Below are 21262 nucleotides of genomic sequence, written 5' to 3' on the forward strand. Positions count from 1 at the left end.
TGTCCTTAAGGGACACTTCCTTGATACCAGGTGCTGCACCCTCAGCAAAGAGGACTTTAGCATAATCGTTGGCCCTTACGGTATTTGAACATCCCCCTCAGCTGTTGAGAAAGGGTGATTGTCTCATGGCAAAGATTAAGGCTAGTGGATGACGATTTGAAAATGGGGTTAAGTAAATCAGTGTGCTGTTTGATATACAGGTTGCTTCAAGCAGGTGTTTCATTCTAATGACTTCTGATTCTCAAGATTAAAAGGTCTCTTGTTTTGAGCTCCTTTACTCTCTGAGCCAGGCTTAACCAAGTATTCTCAAACATTTGGAGAGCTAGGGATTGTTGAGGCAATAATTTATAACCAGGACAACTTTAATTACAGCTTTGTGTGCTAAATGTTTCACACAAGCTCAGACAGCAATGCTCTTGCTATCGATTTAAGGAATCTTTTGTTTGTTTTTATTTGCATATTTCAATTTATCAGATATTACAGGGGTGGCACATTGTGAAGCAGCAGTGCTAACCAATGCCAGGGACCTGGGTTCGATTCCCGTTGTGAGTTACTGTCTGCATGGAGTTTGCACATTCTCCCTGTGTCTGCATGGGTTTCTTCTGGGTGCTCTGGTTTCCTTCCACAGTCCAAAGATGTGCGGGTTAGGTGCATTAGCCATGCTAGAAATTCTCCCTCAGTGTACCTGAATAGGCATTGGAGTGTGGCGACTCGGGGATTTTCGCAGTAATTTCATTACAATGTAAATGTATGTCTTCTTGTGACAAATGAATAAAATAAACAGATGTTGAAAATAGTTTGGGAGTTCATTTTGAGAGCTTCGGAATGCATCAGAAATTTGATCAGAAAGGTGGGACTGAGGCTAAAAAACAGTTTTGTTACGTAAAATACAGTTACATATTTTAGAAGCAAAATATAAAATGACCAATTTGGTTGAGCTTAGCAAATGGTCAATCTTTTCTACTTCCAAGCTGCAATTCTGCTTTAAAATCTGTTGGAATATTTAAGTTATGAAATAAAGCTGACTTGTTGGCTTTTTGTGTGGATTCCTTTAAGTTGATGTGTAAGTGCCAATTGATTGCAAAATATTCGGAGAAAACCAATTGGACAAGTATTGCAACTTCAAAAGCAGAACTTGTTTGAAATGCATCACTGACATCAGACAGTAAACGAAGAAGAAAATCTGTCATTTTCATAGAAGGGGCTGGGAACAAATAAGAGGGTGGGAGGAAACAACACAATGGGAAATGGATTTTCTGATTACTTGTAGTTGAGTAATTGGAGTAGGAAAATCTCTAATGGGGTGCGGTTGGTCTTAATTTCTGTTAGCTAGGGAGGGTGAAACGTAAGTGTCCTATTTAGTGTGCACATTGGGTCAGCTAAGATTAGGTTTGCTGGTGGTGTTCCCTTCTCATCCTGCATGCAGGTATGAGTCATTGGCCTGTTGACTTCTCTGCAGTGCAATTCATTCTCATGGTGGTAAATGTAATCTTTTCTAAAATTGCTTCCTTCATTTAGCAAGGACTGTTGATGCCTCATTCTAAAAGGGTATCCTGATGTGACGACCTAACTTTGTATTCATACTGTACTTAGATCTGGAGTGTGAGCTATCCTAAGTTGTGCACTGTCACCACTACAGCTTTTCTCAAGGTGCTGTTTAATGAATGTGCATTTGAATTTTTTTTCTGACTGACATTTAGAACAGCTTTCTGATACTTAGAATTGAAATTTCCTTGAACTGATAGGCACAGAAATGCTGTTGTGGTTTTTAAGCATTCATTAGATAACGTGTGACATACTCAACCAAATGGCATGCGTTTGTGTTCTACAGACTAATTTGTATACTTCAGTTTGACATCTAATCCAATTACAGAGCATTTGCAGCATTACTAAAAAAAGTCCAAGATTAATGAGTTTTATCCATGAAAAATTCTAGCTAGGAAGTTAGGCTTAGAAATTAATATTTTCCATCAAATTTTCTGAATGCACAGCTTCCAGTAGAACTGGACTCCCAATCTTGAGATGAATTATGTATGACTGTCTTTAACTATACTCCAGATAAATGAATTGGGTATATCACTACTGATCCTATGATAAATGGAAACATATTCAAAAATAGAAGTACTATGTGGGATGATTGTATCAACAGTTTGCAAAAAGCAAACAGTTTCTACATTATCTGAGTCTAGTGTCATTCACAGATTGCTCTTGACAATTTATCACCTAAGGTTTCCTCAAAACATTGATATCACCTCTATGCTACATGTTTAAATACTAACCAAAGCAACTGATTTCCATTGTTTACACTAGGTACCAAAAGCACACAATTTCTATGGAGTATCATCAAATTGTCTAATTAAGGCGCCAGAATTTTTAATTGAACATTTCCAAAGATGCTCAGATTGACTTGGATGTAATTTCAGTCAACTGCTTTCAGTGAAACAAGTGTCCTTTAAGCTTTTTTGTCTGAGAATATAGATATAAAATTTTACTGGTACCAATGCAGTTCACTGGTGCAGTTTAGATATGGTACAATTAAAAGGCATAAGTTGCTAGTCTAAAAAGCTTTAAAATATCTATTACAAAAGCAAAGTACTACGCATGCTGGATATCTGAAATAAAAACAGAAAATGCTAGAAAGACTCTGGCCTCGCAGCAGCTGTGAAGAGAGAAAGAGTTAACAATTCAAGCCTGTATGGTGAATTCAGAACTGAAGAGGGGCTGAAATGTGATGGATGCTTATGGGGGATGGTCGAGAAGGTGGAATGGAATAGAAGGTCAGGGATGGGTGGGAGCTCAGGAGGGATTGACAAAGATATCATGGATGCAAGACAAAGGGACCATTAAAGAACAACAGTGCAAATAATGGTATAAAGGTGAGGTAGCACAAGACCAGTTGCAAATGGCTGCGTGCGTATATGGATTGACCAAGGTTGGTGAGCATGGTTTTGATAGGGGAACATCATATGTAATTAATTTCATACAATTTTTTGAGGAAGTAACAGGGAAAATTGATGAGGGTACTGCAGTGAATAGTGCCTTAATGGATTTCAGTAAAATATTTACAAGGTCCCAAGAGGCAGACTGGTCAGAAAAATGGGATGGGATATGGGAAAAAGTGACAGGTTACAACCAAAATTGCCCCAATGACAGGAAGCAAAGGGTAGATGGATGCTTTTGCAAATGGAGAACAGTTTCCAGTGTGTTCCACAGGGCTCAGTTTTGGGGCGCTTGCTATTTATTGTATAAATGATTTACACATGTGGGAAATATAATTGGGAAATTTGCAGGTGACACAAAAATTAGCCACTTATTTGACAGTGAAGAGGGGGTATGGATTGATTAGGGATAGTGAGCACGGTATTGTTAGGGGACAATTGTGTCTCAATAGAATTATGTCAATGGTTTGTTTGAGTGGATGGAGAAGTGGTGAATGGAATTCAGACTGAAAGTGTGAGAGCTAATGCACTTGGAGGGCAAACAAAGCAAGGGAATAGTCAAATGGGAAGTATTTTGACAGGTTAAGGAAGTGAGACACCTTGAAGTGTATGTCCACAGGACCTCAGCCGTGGTAGAACAGTTGGACAAGGTGGTCAAGAAGCACATGGAATGTTTTCCTTTATTGGACGAAGTATTTAATACAAGTAGGGATGTAACTGGGTCACAGCTGAAGTTTTGTGTACAGTTCTGGTCACCACTTTACAGGAAGGATATAATTGCTCTGAGGAGGATGCAGAGGATATGTACAAGAATGTTGCCAAGATTTAAATTCCAGCAATGAGGACAGATTGGATAGGCTAGGGTTGTTCCCTTAAAACAGGTGTTAGGGTGGGGATTGGGGGGCACTTACTTAACAGCATAGATTTAAGGCGATGGGTGAAGGATAAGCAGAGACATGAGGGAAACATTTCATCCAGAGTGCTGGGCATCTGGAATTCACTGCCTAAGTTGGTGGTTGCGGCTGAAGTGTTGTAACCTGCAAGGCTACAGACTAGGTGCTGGAAAGTGGAGTTCAAATGAGCAGCTAGTTTCTTTTCTCAGCTGGTGCAGATATGATGGGCTGAATGGCCTCTTTTTCTGCACTGTAACTTCTCTCTGGTTCTAAGATGGCTTGCAACTGGAAAGTCAGGAACATGTTTGTGGACTGTTGTACAAAACTGGGAGACTAAATGCAGATAAGGTCACCAATGTAGAGCAGACTGCATTGAGCAGTGAATGCAGTAGACCAAATTGAAGGAGGTGCTAATGAAATGGTGCTTCACCTGAAAGGAATGTTTGAGGCCATGGACGGTGAGGAGTTAAAGTGGCAGGTGTTGAACCTTCTGTGATTGCCTGGGAAGAGCATGCAATTTTGTGTTGGAGTGGAACAGTGCGTCAGGGGACGAATGGTTCCCACAGAACACTGGAGTTGGTGAAAATGGCAGAAAGTTTAGTACCATTTTGCTTTCAAGGTGTTGATCCTTGTTCTGCTATTAACATATTCTGCTACCATTATGTCATTATTAGCATCTTTTGATAGTCTTTAACATTCCCTGTCTTGTGACTGTGGCATCTTTATCAATTTCTTCTACCTATCCCTGACCTATTCTATTCCACTTTCTCCACCCATATAATGGATCACATTTCTGGATCACATTTCTGCCCCACTTCAGTTCTAAGAACAAAGAACAAAAACAGCCCGGGAAACAGGCCCTTCGGCCCAACGAGCCCGTGCTGCCATTTTAACACTACCGGTCCCCCTCTCCACCCATGACCCTTATCTATTGTTTATGGCATTCCACATTGTGGGAAACTAATTTAGGGACAATTTATTACCTCCAGTCAGCCTAATAGCACATCTTTGGGGTGTGGGAGGAAACCGGAGCTCCCGGAGAAAACCCGCGCAAACTCCCACAGACACTGGCCCAAATGGTTTTCTCTTCACAGGTGCTACCAGCTCTCCTGAGTCTTTGCAGCATTTTTTGTTTTTATTGCAAAATACCCTTCACTTGTAGTTAATTGTAGCCAATTGGTGTACAATTCACTTTTTAAAAAAAGACTTTAATTTTCCTCAATCCTTCAAATTAATTTGCAGTGTTATGAGGCACTGAGCTTCTGTGTATAAATTCCTTCTGATCAAAATATACTACAGGTGTATAGTTTTGAAATGAAGCTTTTTTTAATCACTGTATTAAGATATTATCTAATACTTGGATATCATGCACTATTTTTGACGGCTTGGAAACATGGTCTGTGCAATGCTGTGATGATCAGAAATGCAGCTGTTGAATTTGAGGTTTCTATGTTCAACTGGTCAGATTGTTTTCAGGCTATTGGACCACAGATGCTTGATTCATTCAGAATGTGCTACTGTTTTAATCTTTTAAATATTTTATGGTGGGAACTTCACTTATTTATGACTTTAGAATAGCTGAAAACCTTCCTTTTTTTTCAGAATTCTTCAGCTAAAAAGTTAGATTTTTAATGACTAAAAGCACTTTGTTATAATATAGGTGGAATAGAAATGTTTGACTTTTCACCATGTACAGGTGCTCTTTTTCATACTGTTCATACTGTTAATACTCCTAACCCACTGCTTTACTGCAATGTAAGAGTGCTGAGCTGTGTATAATTTCTTTTCAAAACCTGAACATCTGGCAGGTATGAAAAAGTGAAAATGATTAACCACTGAACTCAGTAGATGAAGCTTAATTGAACTTTGTCTCTGGAATTAAACAGCAATTTTATAAGACTTCATTCAAGCTCTATTTCTTGAAAGATTCTGTCCATTTATACCTCCATGTTTTTGTCTTTCCACCTCTGAATTAAAAAAAACTTCAAGGCCTTCTCATGCCACAAAAATTAGCTTCGGAATGCCAATTTATTGTTCAAGCTATGAACTTTGGTTCTTGAGCAGATCTTGATAGGATATTTTGTTTACTGAAAATTGACTATGCACTGACCAAAAGATGAGCACTTGGCATCAAAATTTACCATCTTATGTTGCAATATAAATGTCAGATTAATGGAATTGTATTCAATTTTGTGAAAGAAAAAGTGGCTGTAGCCTTGTATTGGGTCTGAGTTAATAAAAGAGCTACAGCTTGGTAAAGACTTGCTGTACATGCATGGCTCCTTGCCTGGAACTTTCAAGATAAATTTGTGTGGAAAGTTTTTTTCTGTTTCAGTTTCTTCAGATGCTGTCATTAACTACAGAATTCATATTTCAGAAAAGAAAAGTGCAAACCTGATGGTGGCACGGTGGCTCAGTGGTTAGCACTGTTGCCTGAGTGCCAGGGACTCGGGTTCGATTCCAGCGTCAGATCACTGTCTGTGTGAAGTTTGCACATTCTCCCCCTGTCTGTGTGGGTTTCCTCCAGGTATTCCAGTTTCCTCCCACAGTCCAGAGATGTGTGGGTTAGGTGGATTGGCCATGCTAAATTTCCCCTTAGTGTCAGGGGTCTGGCTGGGGTAAATGCATAGGGTTACGGGAATAGGACCTGGGTGGGATTGTGGTTGGTGCAGACTTGATGGGCCTCCTGCATTCTAGGGATTCGATAATTTTTGATTCTATAATTTGATGGGAACTGGGGCAGTAATAGAACTAATCATTGATAGTTACATAGTATGTAGTTAATTTAATATTTCAACTTTACAAATTTAAGTAACTGCATGTTTATATTGGTTAGGTTTGAATGATTAGACACAGCTGGCTGATCAATTTTACTGCCATTCATCGCAATGTACTAGAAGGCACTTCCAGCAAAGCAATTGCAAAAGCAGTGTTATAGAAAATGTGAAATTGAGATTTCCATTTAAAAATGATCACACATCTAATCTGTTCACATTAAGTCTTTGATTTGGGTGCTGTGTTCACTCTTCTGAGAATTTTTGCACTCTTAACATGTACATTTTAGCTGGTTAAAATGATCATTGACTTTTGAGTGCTGTTCATTTTGAGTTGGTAGTTTTTTGGACGACTAGGAATTTGTGTGGTAAGGTAGATAGGAGAAATAACTTGTGTGAAGTCAAATCCAAGTGCATTTGAAGTACCTTTCTGGGTGGGGAAACAGAATTTCTATTAGTTGTATCTGAATCTTAGGGTTGCTGTGCTGTTAATTGCTTTCAATTTGCTCAGGAAAAGCTTTTTAACTAGCAAAGATTTTGTTTATTCAGATCTACCATTTTTCTTCAGTATCTGAACTAGTGATCTGTGTTGGTGTCAAGTTTTAATGTTTTGTATCTATTGCTGGAAAGAGACATGCAATCAAAGCTTTCTTCAGGCATGATTTGCAAGAATTTATTTGTGCTGCATGAGAAGAAGATGCTGATTGGTTGGCTAGCGGACCCTGGTAAATATATACATTGCCATGGAGAATGCATTAAGAAGCAGCCAAGTTATTGTTCAAATTAGTAGGCTGTATACCCCAGTAGCTGGTGGATTCTAGCAAATAACGTGTCCCTTTTGGCTTTTCGCAACTAGCCCATGCTTGTAAAACTCAGAACATAGTGTCCACATTGGATGTGTTTCTGTGATTGGCCAATGCTTTCTAAACAATCCTGATTGTGCTCTGAATTATGCTAACAACCAATTTAAGATTTAAAAATGAAAACAAATGGCTGGAAGTAGTAGCATACCTGGGTTGGAGAGATTACCATATGACTGTTGGAACTGGAGGGAGGTAGAAATGTGTTGCATTCTATGCTATTGAAAAAATGGGGTGTAACAGAACAGAAGGTCAAGAATATGTTGGTGGGTGGGAGAGATTAAATTGCAAAGATGTAAAACATGACAAAGTGGTAATGATAGCGTTAAAGATTAAAGCAGAATAAAAGCAAAATAAGATGCTGTTCCTCCATCTTGCGTTCACTGGAACATTGGGGCAGCCAAAGACAAATGAGTGAGATAAGATGGTGAATTGAAATGCCAAATGACTGGAGGGTTGGAATTATGCTTGTGAACTGAGCAAGGCGTCTGGCAAAGTGGTCACCCAGTCTGTGTTTAGTCTCCCGAATGTAAAAGTAACTGTATTATGAGCGACTAAATACAGTAGACTAAATTGAAAGATGTGCAAATGCATCACTGCTTCGCCTGAAGGACTGTTTGGCACCTTGACTTGTGAGGAGGTAAAGGTGTTAACATTCCCAAAATTGCTTTAAAAGGTGCTATTTGGAGGGAATGAGGTTTTTTTTTGGGGTGCTGGGGGTTAGCAAGAGAAGTGTATCAGGCTGTCTTGGGTAACAGTCCCTTCAGAGTGATGACAGGTGGTGATGTGTGCTGAAGTTGATGGAAATGGCAAAGGGTGATTGTTTGAATATGGAGACCGGTGGCATGGAATGTGAGAACAAGGAGATCTCTAACATGGTTTTGGGAGAGATGGGAAGGATTGAGGGCTGAAGTGCAGAAAATAAGCCAGGTTACATTGAGGGCTGTCAACTCTGGGCAGTGGAGGGATATTCAGCTGAGGAAAAAGGAAAACCCATCAGAAGCACCATTGTAGAAGACAGCATCTTTAGAACAGTTGCAATGGAGATGGCGAAAGCAAATTTAAAATGATCAGTCTGGCTTTGACCTACATTCGCAAAAAGTTGCGTATTAAACAAGATCCTGTCCTATGCAGTATTTGCATACAGGATCCTGTTGTGTGCAAACAAAGCAGGTTCACACATTGCGCCTTTTTTGAACTAAATGAAAGCTTGGGGGACAGCCATTCCCTGGTTTATTTCCAATAGCAGTGCCTTCACTAATCTTGTTTGAAACAGAAGCTTGGCAGTTAACTGTTCTCCGTGACAATGCCTCGATCAATCAAGAGTCCACTTGCCAACGAATCGGCATCCTCTTATGCAGTATGAATTGTTCCCCTTGAGATTTGGTATTCTTGTAAATGCAAGATGATTAACTCTAGCATGTCTCTTTCCAGCAGTGCAATTTCTGTACTACCAAGTGACTATTTTGTATCTATATTAGAAACCTTTATTTAATGGCATTAAGGGGATCATGTGAAAATGCCTCATTAAGAGAAACACTGAATACTTACCAGGCTGGTGAGTGTTGTGTTTGTACTTCAGCTGCAGAAAATTCCATTAAATGTCATTGCAGAGTTGTTTTTCAATATAGATACACTTCTTGAACAGTTGAAAATGTCTTCCAAATTGGTAACAAAGTTGTGCAACGAAGTAAATGAACCACTCACGTAAAATATGTGAATATGCTGTTTTAAAATTCTCGACCTCTAAAATAAGGAACAAGAATTGTAGGTGTGTAGAATTGTATCACGTTTCATGCTACTCCGGAAACTTAAATGTGTTTTCTCTTTCCTTTATAGTCTCCTAGCTTTGGGGAGTCTGCAGCCACAAAGATTGTCAACTCATCAGGGTCCCAATTACTTGAGCAGTTGAAATCATCTGGTTTAGTAGAAATTGCTGCACAAGCCAGAAAACCCAGTAGCAACACTCATTCCTGGGAAGCAAAACCTACTTCACAGTCAACTGTCCAGAACCAATTTGGTTAGTATTTTGTTATGAACAAGTAATAGCTGTGTTCGCAGTATTTTTGTCAGTACAAAGTCCACAATGTGTTTTATGAAACATTTCCTTACTGCACTTCTGCTTTGAACGTTTATTGATTCCGATGCCGTTTCTATAAGTAAAATCTCTCTTATGCCTTGACTTATTAATGCAAATGATTTGAAAAGTCTTGTAAAACAAATGCTATCACTGTTAAATAACGCTAATAGATGGGTAAGTTTGTGGTTTCCAAATATGGAAACTGAAGACAAATCACAGCAGTCTAACTTAATTAGGACACAAATCTAGATTTTTTTTTGTTCTCAACTGGAAATATTGTTTTCGAAGTGTAAGAATGTTTGTGACATGAGGGGGCTACAATAGGAAGATACTAATTGTATGAGATGAGTGGCTAACAAGTATACACTTTGGATGGAATATTTGCAAATGGAGCACAGGAATCAATGCATTTAATCTTTGTATCTGTGGACTGTTAAAGTTATTTTAAAATGTTACTTTGGGCATCTTTTTAGACTTCAAGACCCAGCCTGAACCTTCACCTGTTCTGAGCCAAATGACCCAACGACAGCAGCAGGCCTCTGAACCAGTATTAAATTCCTATTCCTCCCAGATCAAGTTAAGAGAATTGTCTCCTGTTGAAAGCACTACTGCTAAAATGATGCAACTGCTGCCCATCTCCACAGACAATCAAATAGCCAACGCTCAACAGATGCAGCAAAAACAGCTTAAAACACAAAAGCGGAAGATGCCAGCAGCATCTAAAGTGAGTTGAGAAACAGTTCTGTCATATTTATAAATGTAGTGCTTTGAACTGGGTTGGCCCAATGATATTTTTAGTTGTTGGCAGTCATTTGTCCAAAAATAATAAGTGGCCTGTGATGAAGCTACAAGGTGATACTTCAGTGTGCTTTAAATAGCAGGGCATAGTTTCACTTAGTATTATCCTGTGGTCAAAACAAAAGGGTAAAATAGAGATTTATTGCTGAATGCAACATATCTTTTAAATCATCTATCTACCTGTTTGCCTCAAGATTCAATAACAGTAGCCTTGGAGCAAGCCCTCGTCCACAGTGCATTTGGCACAAGATATATGCCAGAGAGACAAGCCACCCCACACAACTAATCCATACTGACATTTGCTCCATTCAAGACTTCTCCATGTACCTCATCATAACCTTCTATTCCCTTCCCCTGGTATACTTGTCCAGCTTCTTAAATGCCATTTCTTTCAACTACTTTGGTAGTGAGTTCCACATTTTCACCACTTTTGGGGCAAAAGTTGCTCTGAATTTCTATTGGGAATATCTTGGATTAATGGCCTATAATTTGAACCAGAGAATAGTGTTCGGAGTTGGAAAGCTGTTTCAAATTCACTTCAGTATTAAATGTATCAATAGTCCACGCTGTCTGATCAGTGCTGATGTCTGCTAACCTGCTTCACCATGGCGCTCCAAGTGACTTTATAACTTGCAACTTGCAAAGTTAGGATGACACAGAATAAAGGTGTAAAAAGGGGAAAATTTTAAGTTTGTTTATTGGTGTCACAAGTGGGCTGACATTAACACTGCAATAAAGTTACTGTGAAATTCTCCGCTCAGGTATCTGGGTACACTGGGAGAATTTTAGCATGGCCAGTGCACCTAACCAGCACATCTTTTGGACCATTGGAAGAAACTGGAGTACCCAGAGGAAATCATGGGGAGAAAGCGCAAACTCTGCACAGACAGTGACCCAAGCTTGGAATTGAACTTGGGCCCCGGTGCTCTGAAGCAGCAGTGCTGGGAGATGCAATAGACAAATTATTTTACACGGAGGATGGTTATTGCCTGGAGTGTGCTGCCGAGGTGGAGATTTGATTTATTATTGTCACGTGTATTGTTTCTTGCATGTTATACAGACAGCATAGCGTTCATAGAGAAGAAAACAAGTAAGAGCAGAATGTAGTGTTCATCATAGCTAGGGTGTAGAGAAAGATCAACTTATAGTGAGGTAGGCCCATTCAGAGGTGTTAGAAGCATATACAAAGCAACATTTTAAAGGCAGGCATCTTGACAGATACATGAACCTGCAGGGAATAGAAGCATATGGATTGCATAGAGGGAAAAGGTATTTAGTTTAGAAAGGTGAGGTGTTGGTGGAGGCTTGGGGGTCTGGAATGTTTGTTCTTATGCTATACTGTTTCTTTGGTTTTGGAACATGTGTGATTAACAAGATAAGTATCCTTTTGACTGATGTACCTTGGTTATTGTCTGAGATTGTGTCATGCAATGAACTTAAAGCTGCAAATACTGAATATGTAAATTCTGTTTTTGGTTCCACATACTTGTGTAAAAGAGAATATTGTCATTCTATTTAGATTCCTGCATCTGCAGTTGAAATGCCAGGATCAGCTAATGTCTCTGAATTGAACGTTCAGTTTGGAGCCTTGGAGTTTGGGTCAGAAGCTTCTCTGTCTGAATTTGGAACAGGAAACAAGGAAACCATCAACCAGACACAAAACCACTTGTTCTCAAATTCTGTAAGGTAAGATCGCATGATTTTTGTCCTTCTCCAGACTTAACCGATTTTGCTATTGAAAGCACCACATAGAAGCTTCCCTGCAGCAAAGAAAAATTTAAATGCAAGTTATCTGTAACAGTTGCATTCTTGTAGCACATACCAGGATTTAAGTTCAGAGGGTGCTAACTTAGATGCTCTTAGGAAAATCTAATACGTAAAAGAAAAGCAATATGGGGAGAAAGATGAAGCCGTCTTTAATAAGAACTACTTGATTATTTATTCTGCAAGTGCACCCTATTGATCTATCACTGAATTGCAACCTAATTGGTTAAGTCTTTGTACCAGTTCAGTTTTAGGCCTGGGACATATGTTTACGAATGTCATCCTTGAGTAGCTAATATGCAACTTTAAATTTTGTCCTCTAATTTAGTGATTCGATGTCACAGTTTTTGTCGATACCCAGTGCAGTTCAAGAATCAACAAACCCATCGACGATCAGCTCCTGTAGCTCCACAACTGCTCAGATCACTCCAGTGACTTCAACATTCGATCAGAGTTCAGTGCATGGGGTATCTTATCAGAACTCCCTTGGTACATCCCCTCAAAAAGAAGCTTCTTCACAGGTAATTGTCATGCTTTGAAATACAAGTTTGCAGTCATATTTTTCTAAGAACTGTAAAGTCTTTGTTTCCCAAGGGGGCGTGGAATTGACGATTTTGCATTTTATTGCATTATGGAAGGTTTGCATTTTGATGGCTTCCTCAACAAAGCTGCAGACCTGAAAAAAAGATGTAAAGATGCAATATGTTAAATAGAGATAATATTTCTGTTATCTATTCATGAGGTGGAAAGGATCTAGCACAAGCAGACTGGAAACAAAGACTGGATTGAATAAAGTGAGTGACCTGATGAAAGAGCAGTGCTCCGAAAACTCATGCTACCAAATAATCCTGTTGGACTTTAACCTGGTGTTGAGAGACTTCCTACGATGCCTACCCCAGTCCAATGGCGGCATCTCAATTTACAATGAGGATATCCGCGCTTGCATGTGAATTAAAACTGCAAATTACCCACTTCCCCAACTCTCAATTGACGACTTTTCTCCAGATTGTTTATCCAAAAGACTGATTCCTTCCTGGGATGCAGAGATGCATGTGCCAGGGCACCACCTATATTTCTGCGCAGCCAAGTGTGAGCCTCAACAATGGATTAAAAATTATTTGCCTAAGATAAATGAATCGTAGTATTTGATCTTGGTCCTGTTAATGATTTGCAGCAGGGTCTTTACATTCAACTGGAGAATTCATAGCTGTATCAACACATTGACCAGCTGGTTGAGAAACTGATATAAATTTGAACTTGTACATATGGGAGCAGAGATCCAAATGACAATGTCTGGAAAAGTAGTGTGTGAAATTTGGGCACCAATAGTCAACATGACAGAAAAGACAGCTTGTAAGATAAATTTACTATCTTTTTTCCTAAATCAACTGCCTTTTGGCGACTCCTGAAGATAGATACAAGTCAAACGTCGCTGGATTCCGGGGAAGTGCCGGATGATTGGAAAACGGCTAATGTTACGCCGTTGTTTAAGAAGGGTGCCAGGCAAAAGGCGGGGAATTATAGGCCGGTTAGTTTAACGTCTATGGTAGGTAAAATGTTAGAATCTGTCATTAAGGAGGAAATTGCGAGGCATCTTGAAGGGAATTGCTTGATAGAGCAGACGCAGCACGGTTTCATTGAAGGGAAGTCGTGTCTGACAAATTTACTGGAGTTCTATGAGGATGTGTCTAGGGCGGTGGATAGAGGAGAGCCGGTGGATGTGGTCTTTCTAGATTTTCAGAAGGCGTTTGACAAAGTGCCTCACGAGGTTATTGCAGAAGGTCGAGGGACATGGAGTTGGGGGTAGGGTGTTAGCGTGGATAGAGGATTGGTTGTCAAATAGGAGGCAGAGAGTGGGGGTCAACGGGTGCTATTCGGATTGGCGGATGGTGACTAGTGGAGTGCCCCAGGGGTCGTTGCTGGGGCCTCAGCTTTTTACCATTTATATAGATGATCTGGAGGAGGGAACTGAGTGTAGGGTGTCGAAATTTGCTGATGACACCAAGATTGGGGGAACGGCAAATTGTGCGGAGGGTGTGGAGAGTCTGCAGAAGGATCTAGATAGGCTGGGCGAATGGGCCAAGAAATGGCAAATGGAATTTAATGTTGGCAAGTGTGAGGTGGTCCACTTTGGTAGGAAAAATGGTAGGAAGGACTATTACTTACGGGGCGAAAAACTGCAGCAGGCGACGGTGCAGAGGGACCTCGGGGTCCTTGTGCATGAGTCGCAAAAACCCAGCTTGCAGGTGCAGCAGGTGGTCAGGAAGGCGAATGGGATGCTGGCCTTCATAGCGAAGGGGATTGAATATAAAAGTAGGGAGGTCTTGCTGCAGCTGTATAGGGCATTGGTGAGGCCGCAACTGGAGTACTGTGTGCATTTTTGGGCGCCGCACCTGCGCAAAGATATTTTGGCCTTGGAGGGAGTGCAGAGGAGGTTTACTAGGCTGATACCGGAGTTGAGGGGGTTGAGCTATGAGGAGAGGCTGAATAAACTGGGCTTGTACTCGTTAGAGTTTAGAAGAATGAGAGGAGATCTCATTGAGACGTATAAGATGATGAATGGGATGGATAGGATAGAGGTGGAAAGACTCTTCCCGCTCAAAAAAGACAATAGGACTAGGGGGCACAGCCTCAAGATAAAAGGGGGGCGGTTTAGAACGGAGTTGAGGAGGAACTTCTTCACACAAAGGGTGGTGAATCTCTGGAATTCTCTGCCTGTTGAAGTGGTGGAGGCTGCCTCGCTAAATATTTTTAAGACGCGGGTTGATGGGTTTTTGATAGGAGAGGGGATTAAGGGTTATGGGGAGAGGGCGGGAAAGTGGAACTGAGCAGCGACAGATCAGCCATGATCTTATTGAATGGCGGGGCAGGCTCGAAGGGCTGGATGGCCTACTCCTGTTCCTATTTCTTATGTTCTTATGTTCAACTTCTGAAGTCTGTAAAATTCCTTTCAGAAATGAGGTCAACTTCTGTGCCAGTACAAAATGTGAACATTGGGTGGCTGCTGTTTTGAAATGTGGATTAAAAACACTAGTAATTCAGGTTAAAATCATGTGGCACATGTTATTTTAATAAATTAATTCTACAAAGTACCTTTAACTACAATAAAAGTTGTAAACACCATCAAATTCAATCTGGGGCATCCAACACATTGTTCATCAAATTGCTGAGGCATTTTTGCTATGGCGTCTTCATAAATATCCCAACTTAGAACAGATGTGGCACATTTGGCTTCTGAATCAACAACAGATCTTTCTCTTCATCCACTGAATTGATATTCTCCATCTTTTGAGTGACCTCATGACCATCTGTGTACTATTAGCACCTCATGGTTTGATGACCAAACTGCATAAAACCTTAGTGGGGCAGCATGCAATTTGCATTCTTTGTGGAGGATGTTTTCTCGATCAACCATGCGCATTTTCCATTTGATGCAAACATGATCCTTGAATGGCTTGTTGAGGCACCCATTCTAAGATTGAGCTGTGTATATTAGATCATTGGAAGAACTGGTCCTTGTATGGATCTTTGAGGCCCAGGTTTTTAGGTTGATCTTCTATGTTAGTTCACTGGGAAGAACTGCAGTGTTGATATTACTTTGAGGGCACCTCATGGATCCTATTGGTTATATGGGATGTGAATATGTCACACACTTAGTTGCATTCTTTAACAGGCCACCAGGATATTTATTCCAAACATTATTGATCCGCACATTTTGGATCCATAAGTTCACTCCAATCCTCATCCAAACAACTGTTTTTGGATTTGCACAAAAACCCTTCAGGAAATTTGAAGCTTGGCATGGCTTTAATTTTATTCTGTTAGCTACATAGGCCAGTACTACCATGAAATTTGCATCCATTTTCAGTCAACTGTTGAATCTTTCCACTCCATAGTTAACTTGCTGGGCACATTGAAATTCATGGGAGTCACTTCCATATTGCCAATGTCGCCGAATGGGTACTTGTATTTTTGTCGCTGTCAGATGATGAATTGCTGGAAACTTAGCAGTTTTGGCATAGAGATATTTTGGTAGCCTCTAAGCATCGTGGTCATCTCTCATAGCACAAGGTGGCTACACCAACTAAGTGTTGCTCTTTAAAACTTAACTGGACTCAGTTTGATTTGGTATATATATGCACATTGCTTTCTAATGGTGACGGCTAGTGGCTGGTCCCTGTTCTGAGATGCATTTCCCTTGGACATCTTCAAGGCAAATTCTTTTTAGCATTCTCGCTCCAGTTTTTCACGAACACCAAATTTTTTCACAGCAGCACTGTTTTGTGATAGCAAATGTTACAACTTCCAGCTTGAAACCAGTTTTATACTTCATTTGTTAGGTTCTTTTCTCTATCATTTGCCCTGTTGGGTCTCTGTGTGAGTGTGTCTTAAACTCGCATGGAGCTTTGCAACACAGACCATATTGTCTGCTTTCAACCACTTGTACCCAATTATTAGGTCAGTGAAACCTGTGGGGTGCAATTGCGTGTTTAGCCTGTTGTGGCTGAAAAGGAAAGTCACCTTCAGTGTGTGCAAAAATACAATGAATGGGGCTAGAGGAATGAATTCATCATCTATGCCTTGTACACTGCAGCCTATAGTACTCATACCTGAAGCCAGAGGAGGTAGCATGTATTTGATACCCTATCCTCTATCTGGGGTTAGAATTGGTGGTGCACAGTGCATTCTAAAATTTTGTTTTTATTCATTTATGAGATATGGGCACCACTGGCTGGCCAGCATTTATTGCCCATCCCTAGTTGTCCTTGAGAAGCTGGTGGTGAGCCACTGCCTTGAAACACTGCAGTCCATGTGCAGTGCGTTGACCCACAATGTCATTAGGGAGGGAATTCCACAATTTGGACCCAGCGAATGATGGAACAGTAATATATTTCCAAGTCAGGATGGTGAGTGGCTTGGAGGGGAACTTGCAAGTAGTGGTGTTCCCATATGTCTGCTGCCCATGTCCTTCTAGATAGAAGCGGCCTTGGGTTTGGAAGGTACTGCCAAAGGATCTTGTAGGTAGTATGTGCTGCTACTACTGAGGTAGGATCGTGTAGGTAGTACGCGCTGCTACTACTGAGCGTCAGTGTGGAGGGTGTGGATGTGATGCCAATGAAGCATGCTGCTTTGTCCTAGATGGTGTCAAGCTGCTTGTCTTGTTGGAGCTGCATCTATCCAGGCAAGTGGGGAGTGTTCCATCACACTCCTGATTTGTTCCTTTATAGATGGTGGATAAGCTTTGGGGAGTCGAGGTGAATTTCTCACTGCGGTATTCCTAGCCTCTGATCTGCTTTTGTAGTCACTGTTTGTAGCAAGTTCAGTTGAGTTTCTGGTCAGTGGTAACCCCGTGGATGCTGGTAGTGGGGGAATTCAGTGATGGTAACACCTTTGAATGTCAAAGGGTGGTTAGAGTGTCGCTTAACAGCGATGATCATTGCCTGGCATTTTTGTGGCTCGAATGTTACTTGCCACTTGTAAACCTAAGCCTGGATATTATCCAGATCTTGTTGCATTTGAACATTGTACTCTAGGAGCAAGGGTAAACAGGTGTTTTTCTCTTGTAGTTTAGATTTGTGTTTGTATGCAGTGATATCACTGGAAGTGAAGCAAATAAAATGAATAGCAGCTTGATGCTTATTTTTCAATTCCTGGGTGCTTTGTAAAGTGAATTTGAGAAGTCTATATCCTTTTCCACAGCTTAAATGACGAATTTGTTTCACAAGTTTGAGAAAATTTAAACTCAGGCCAGATAAATAACAAAAATTAGAGTAATATGTCAACAGGTCTGTAGAGTGGTAAGAATCAATGTGTTGGGTCGATGTATCAGAAATGGAAGATCTTGGTAAAGGTTAGGCAGGTATTCTAAGGTGCAAGAGTTGCATGGTTACAGACAGATGTGGGCTTGGAACTAAACATAACTGCTCTTGAGCCAGCTGAATGTGGCAAGCTGAATATTCTGCTTTTGTGCTGTAAGCTTCTACAATGTTTTTAAGCAAGTGCAGACTAAGGTGGAAGAAGGTGAGAAAAGAAAAAAAAACAACGGACTGGATTTGCGATGGGGTGGAGGTCAAGAGTGATTAAGTAATAAAAGGGATGATGTGAGGGCCAGAGAGGGTGGTAATGCATCAAGTTAACAAACTGCTGCCTTGTGCTTTCCAGCGTTTTGTTTTAAGTATCACCATCCATAGTATTTTGCTTTTGTTTTCTAAACTAAAAGTTTATTCTATGATAAGGTATCCTTATAACACCAGTCAGACATTTGTATCTTTCATTTACAGAATGGTCTTGGGGCACAACAGGCACTTGAAGGTGAGTATTTAACAAATTGTCAATGTTAGCATGTAAACATATTGTACACTTGTCAAAATTGTATTTTCATTTTGTGCAAAATAACAGTTTAAGATGGTTCTTTTATCGATCTTAACTACTTGTTTAAGACTGTGAACAATTCTTCTAGTTCTCCTTTAGTTTACAGGGTGATTAAAATTCTCACTTCCAGCACCCCATGTTAGATAATTTGACTTTTGAATAAGGCAACTTTCAGATTGCATCATTTTTTTAAAAATGTCTTTGAATACTTGGATTAAAATTATTGAAAGCAGTAAAGCTCCCCTGTGAGTATAGCAGAATTCCCTGGGAAGCTGCTGTGAAGTTGTTTCTGTAAAGGTCCTACAATTGGGCGATCTGAGCAAGGGACACAAAAATGAGAACTTTGATAAACCATGAGGAGGGTAGCCAAAACAGCCAGGGTCTGCTGGTGTGGATGGTGAAACCATGCTGGTGTGCTTGGTATGTAATTGAATATTATAATTGGCAAGTGTTTATAGCCTACTGGCTAACTATATTCACCTGACATAAATGAAGTAATTAGAATTGGATATAATTAGAAACGACTTCAGAACAAATTATTACTTTAATTAATATATACATATTACTTGTGAAGTAACCAAAGGTGGTATAATTGTTGCAATGTATTGCTCAGGAAGTCTGTACGCCACCTCAGGCAGATGAACGTGCTATCGCTTTTTTTAAAAAGACACCAGAAGGTTTGTCTGGTCTCTTGAGGAGTGAAGTAAGAGAACTGGATAGTGGTTAAGTTCCCTAACAATGCTAAATACAGCATTTTTGAAAAACTTTTTGTGTAAGCATCTTTTAGCAACTTGAACATGGTGGTCTAAATAATCGGGGGTTGGTTTCCAAAGTGAGGTAATGAATGCATGAGAGGAGCGATGACCGTTCTAAAACCACACTTGAACAATAGTATATGTTTGTGGAAAGTCATAAACATGAGCGAAGAATATAATCTTCTAGTCAGAGGCACTGCCTCAAAGTGAAAGGGGCTGGTTATGTAGCCTTTCCTCATAACCTCACTAGTTCCGTTTCATTGCATGCATCTCTCTTCACAAGGGCACTAATCTTTGGGACCCATTCACTGCACTGCATATTGGATTCTGTCCAGTGCCTCATACAAGAATAATGCAATCTCCCTTTAGTAATGAACCAGTAATTTATTTACCCCTTTCACCACAATTGAATGCATTTTTGTATGTAGTTTTAATCAGCAACAACCTCTGGGTCAAGTGGTCCATGTTTTTGTGATGTAAATACCATGCAATCTTTTTCTAAAAGTCAATCAAACCATGACCCTAGCGTTATTTTGTCTCTACTTTCTAGAGTTAAGTTGTGTACAATTTTATTTTCTATGATTAATTGAGTGGGTGCAAATTATGTATTTCAAGTCGTGTATTTCAGCCCCTTGAAGTACAAGCAAATGTGTCATTTGCCTTAATAAATGCTAGCTTTCTGCGTTCCTTCTATGAGCATACCCAAACCTCTGAACATTTTGTTGCCTGCACACTTAATCCGTCAATATCTCTAGATTTTTCCATGTCCTGCTCACAACTTGTATTTCTGCCCTGTTTTGTATCATCAGCAAACTTCAGTGAAAAGACAGTAATGTGCTTAAATTATTCGTGTAAAATGTAAGTAGCAGAGGATCCAGCATTGTTTCTTGAGGCACTCACTATTCGCTGCTTGCCAACTTGAAAGTGCCCTATTTTTGCATCCACACTCTGCTTCCTATCTATTAACTAATCCTTTATCCATGCTAATATTTTATCTGGCACTCCTTGAGCCCTTGCCCTTTAATCTCCTGTGGTGCCTTGTTGAATGCCTTTTGGGAAAACCAGATATGCTACAATTACTCTGGATGATGCATCAACATGTATACCACATTACTAAGTGCATAGAAGACTCTGCCAAAAAAGCAGACCTATACAAGAAATCCAGATATGATCTACAGAAAACCATAAAACATGCCAAGAGATAGTACTGGACCAAAGTAGAATCCTAGGCTCGCCACACAGATTGTGGCAAGGTCTACGCAAAACAGGCTACAAGATTAAGGCTTGTACAGTTATCAGCAACAATGCAACCCTCCCCGTTGAGCTCAAAGCATTCTACACCCATTTTGAACAAGAGGTAAGCATGAAGACGTCATCTGTCCCAGAAGCGTCGGTCGAACCAGCATCCGAGGTACTGGTGGTATCAGATGTCAGATTAGATCAGCTGCCTTGAAAGTTAACGCATGGAATGGGGTACCTGGATGAGCACTCAGATCCTGCATGGATCAGCTGGTGGAGGTATTTGCAGACATCTTTAACCCCTTACACTGATCTGAAGTCCCTATCTGCTTCGAAAAGATGTCCTCCATCCCTGTACCAAAGTAAAGTCTGGCAACATGCCTTGATGGTTACTGCCTGGTAGCTCTGACATCTGTTATCAAGTGCTTTGAAAGGTTAGTCATGGCACCCATCAACACTGGTCTCCCAGATTGGCTGGATCCATTACAGTTCACCTATTGTCGCAACGTGTCCACAGCAGATGCCATTTCCCTGGCTCTACACTCAACCCTGGCACACTGGGTAACAAGAACATATCAGGCTCCTATTTGAGTGCAGCTCAGCTTTCAACATCATTATCCAATGAAACTCCTCTCCAAACTCCACGACCTGGGGCTTGGCTCCTCCCTCTGCGGCTGGATCCTAGTCTTTCTAACCCACAGACTGCAATTAGGAAGATAGGCAACAGCACCTTTGTCATGATTATCCTCAATACTGGTGCCCCGCAAGGCTGTGTCCTCAGCCCCTTA

General features: G+C 40.5%; 1 protein-coding gene across 1 annotated transcript in view; it reads left to right on the forward strand.

The window, feature by feature from the left end:
* ubap2a (ubiquitin associated protein 2a) overlaps positions 1 to 21262 on the forward strand; it is a 144298-nt gene that overhangs the window by 71839 nt on the left and 51197 nt on the right. Inside the window, exons 12-16 of the mRNA XM_080213840.1 lie at positions 9306 to 9486; positions 10020 to 10270; positions 11864 to 12030; positions 12437 to 12629; positions 18390 to 18420. Of these exons, the coding sequence (XP_080069966.1) occupies positions 9306 to 9486; positions 10020 to 10270; positions 11864 to 12030; positions 12437 to 12629; positions 18390 to 18420 (823 nt within the window). The remainder of the gene's footprint in view (positions 1 to 9305; positions 9487 to 10019; positions 10271 to 11863; positions 12031 to 12436; positions 12630 to 18389; positions 18421 to 21262) is intronic.

The sequence above is a fragment of the Carcharhinus amblyrhynchos genome, chromosome 1 (assembly GCF_965287045.1).
Source record: "Carcharhinus amblyrhynchos chromosome 1, sCarAmb.v2.hapA, whole genome shotgun sequence".
In the NCBI taxonomy this organism is placed as follows: Eukaryota; Metazoa; Chordata; class Chondrichthyes; order Carcharhiniformes; family Carcharhinidae; genus Carcharhinus; species Carcharhinus amblyrhynchos.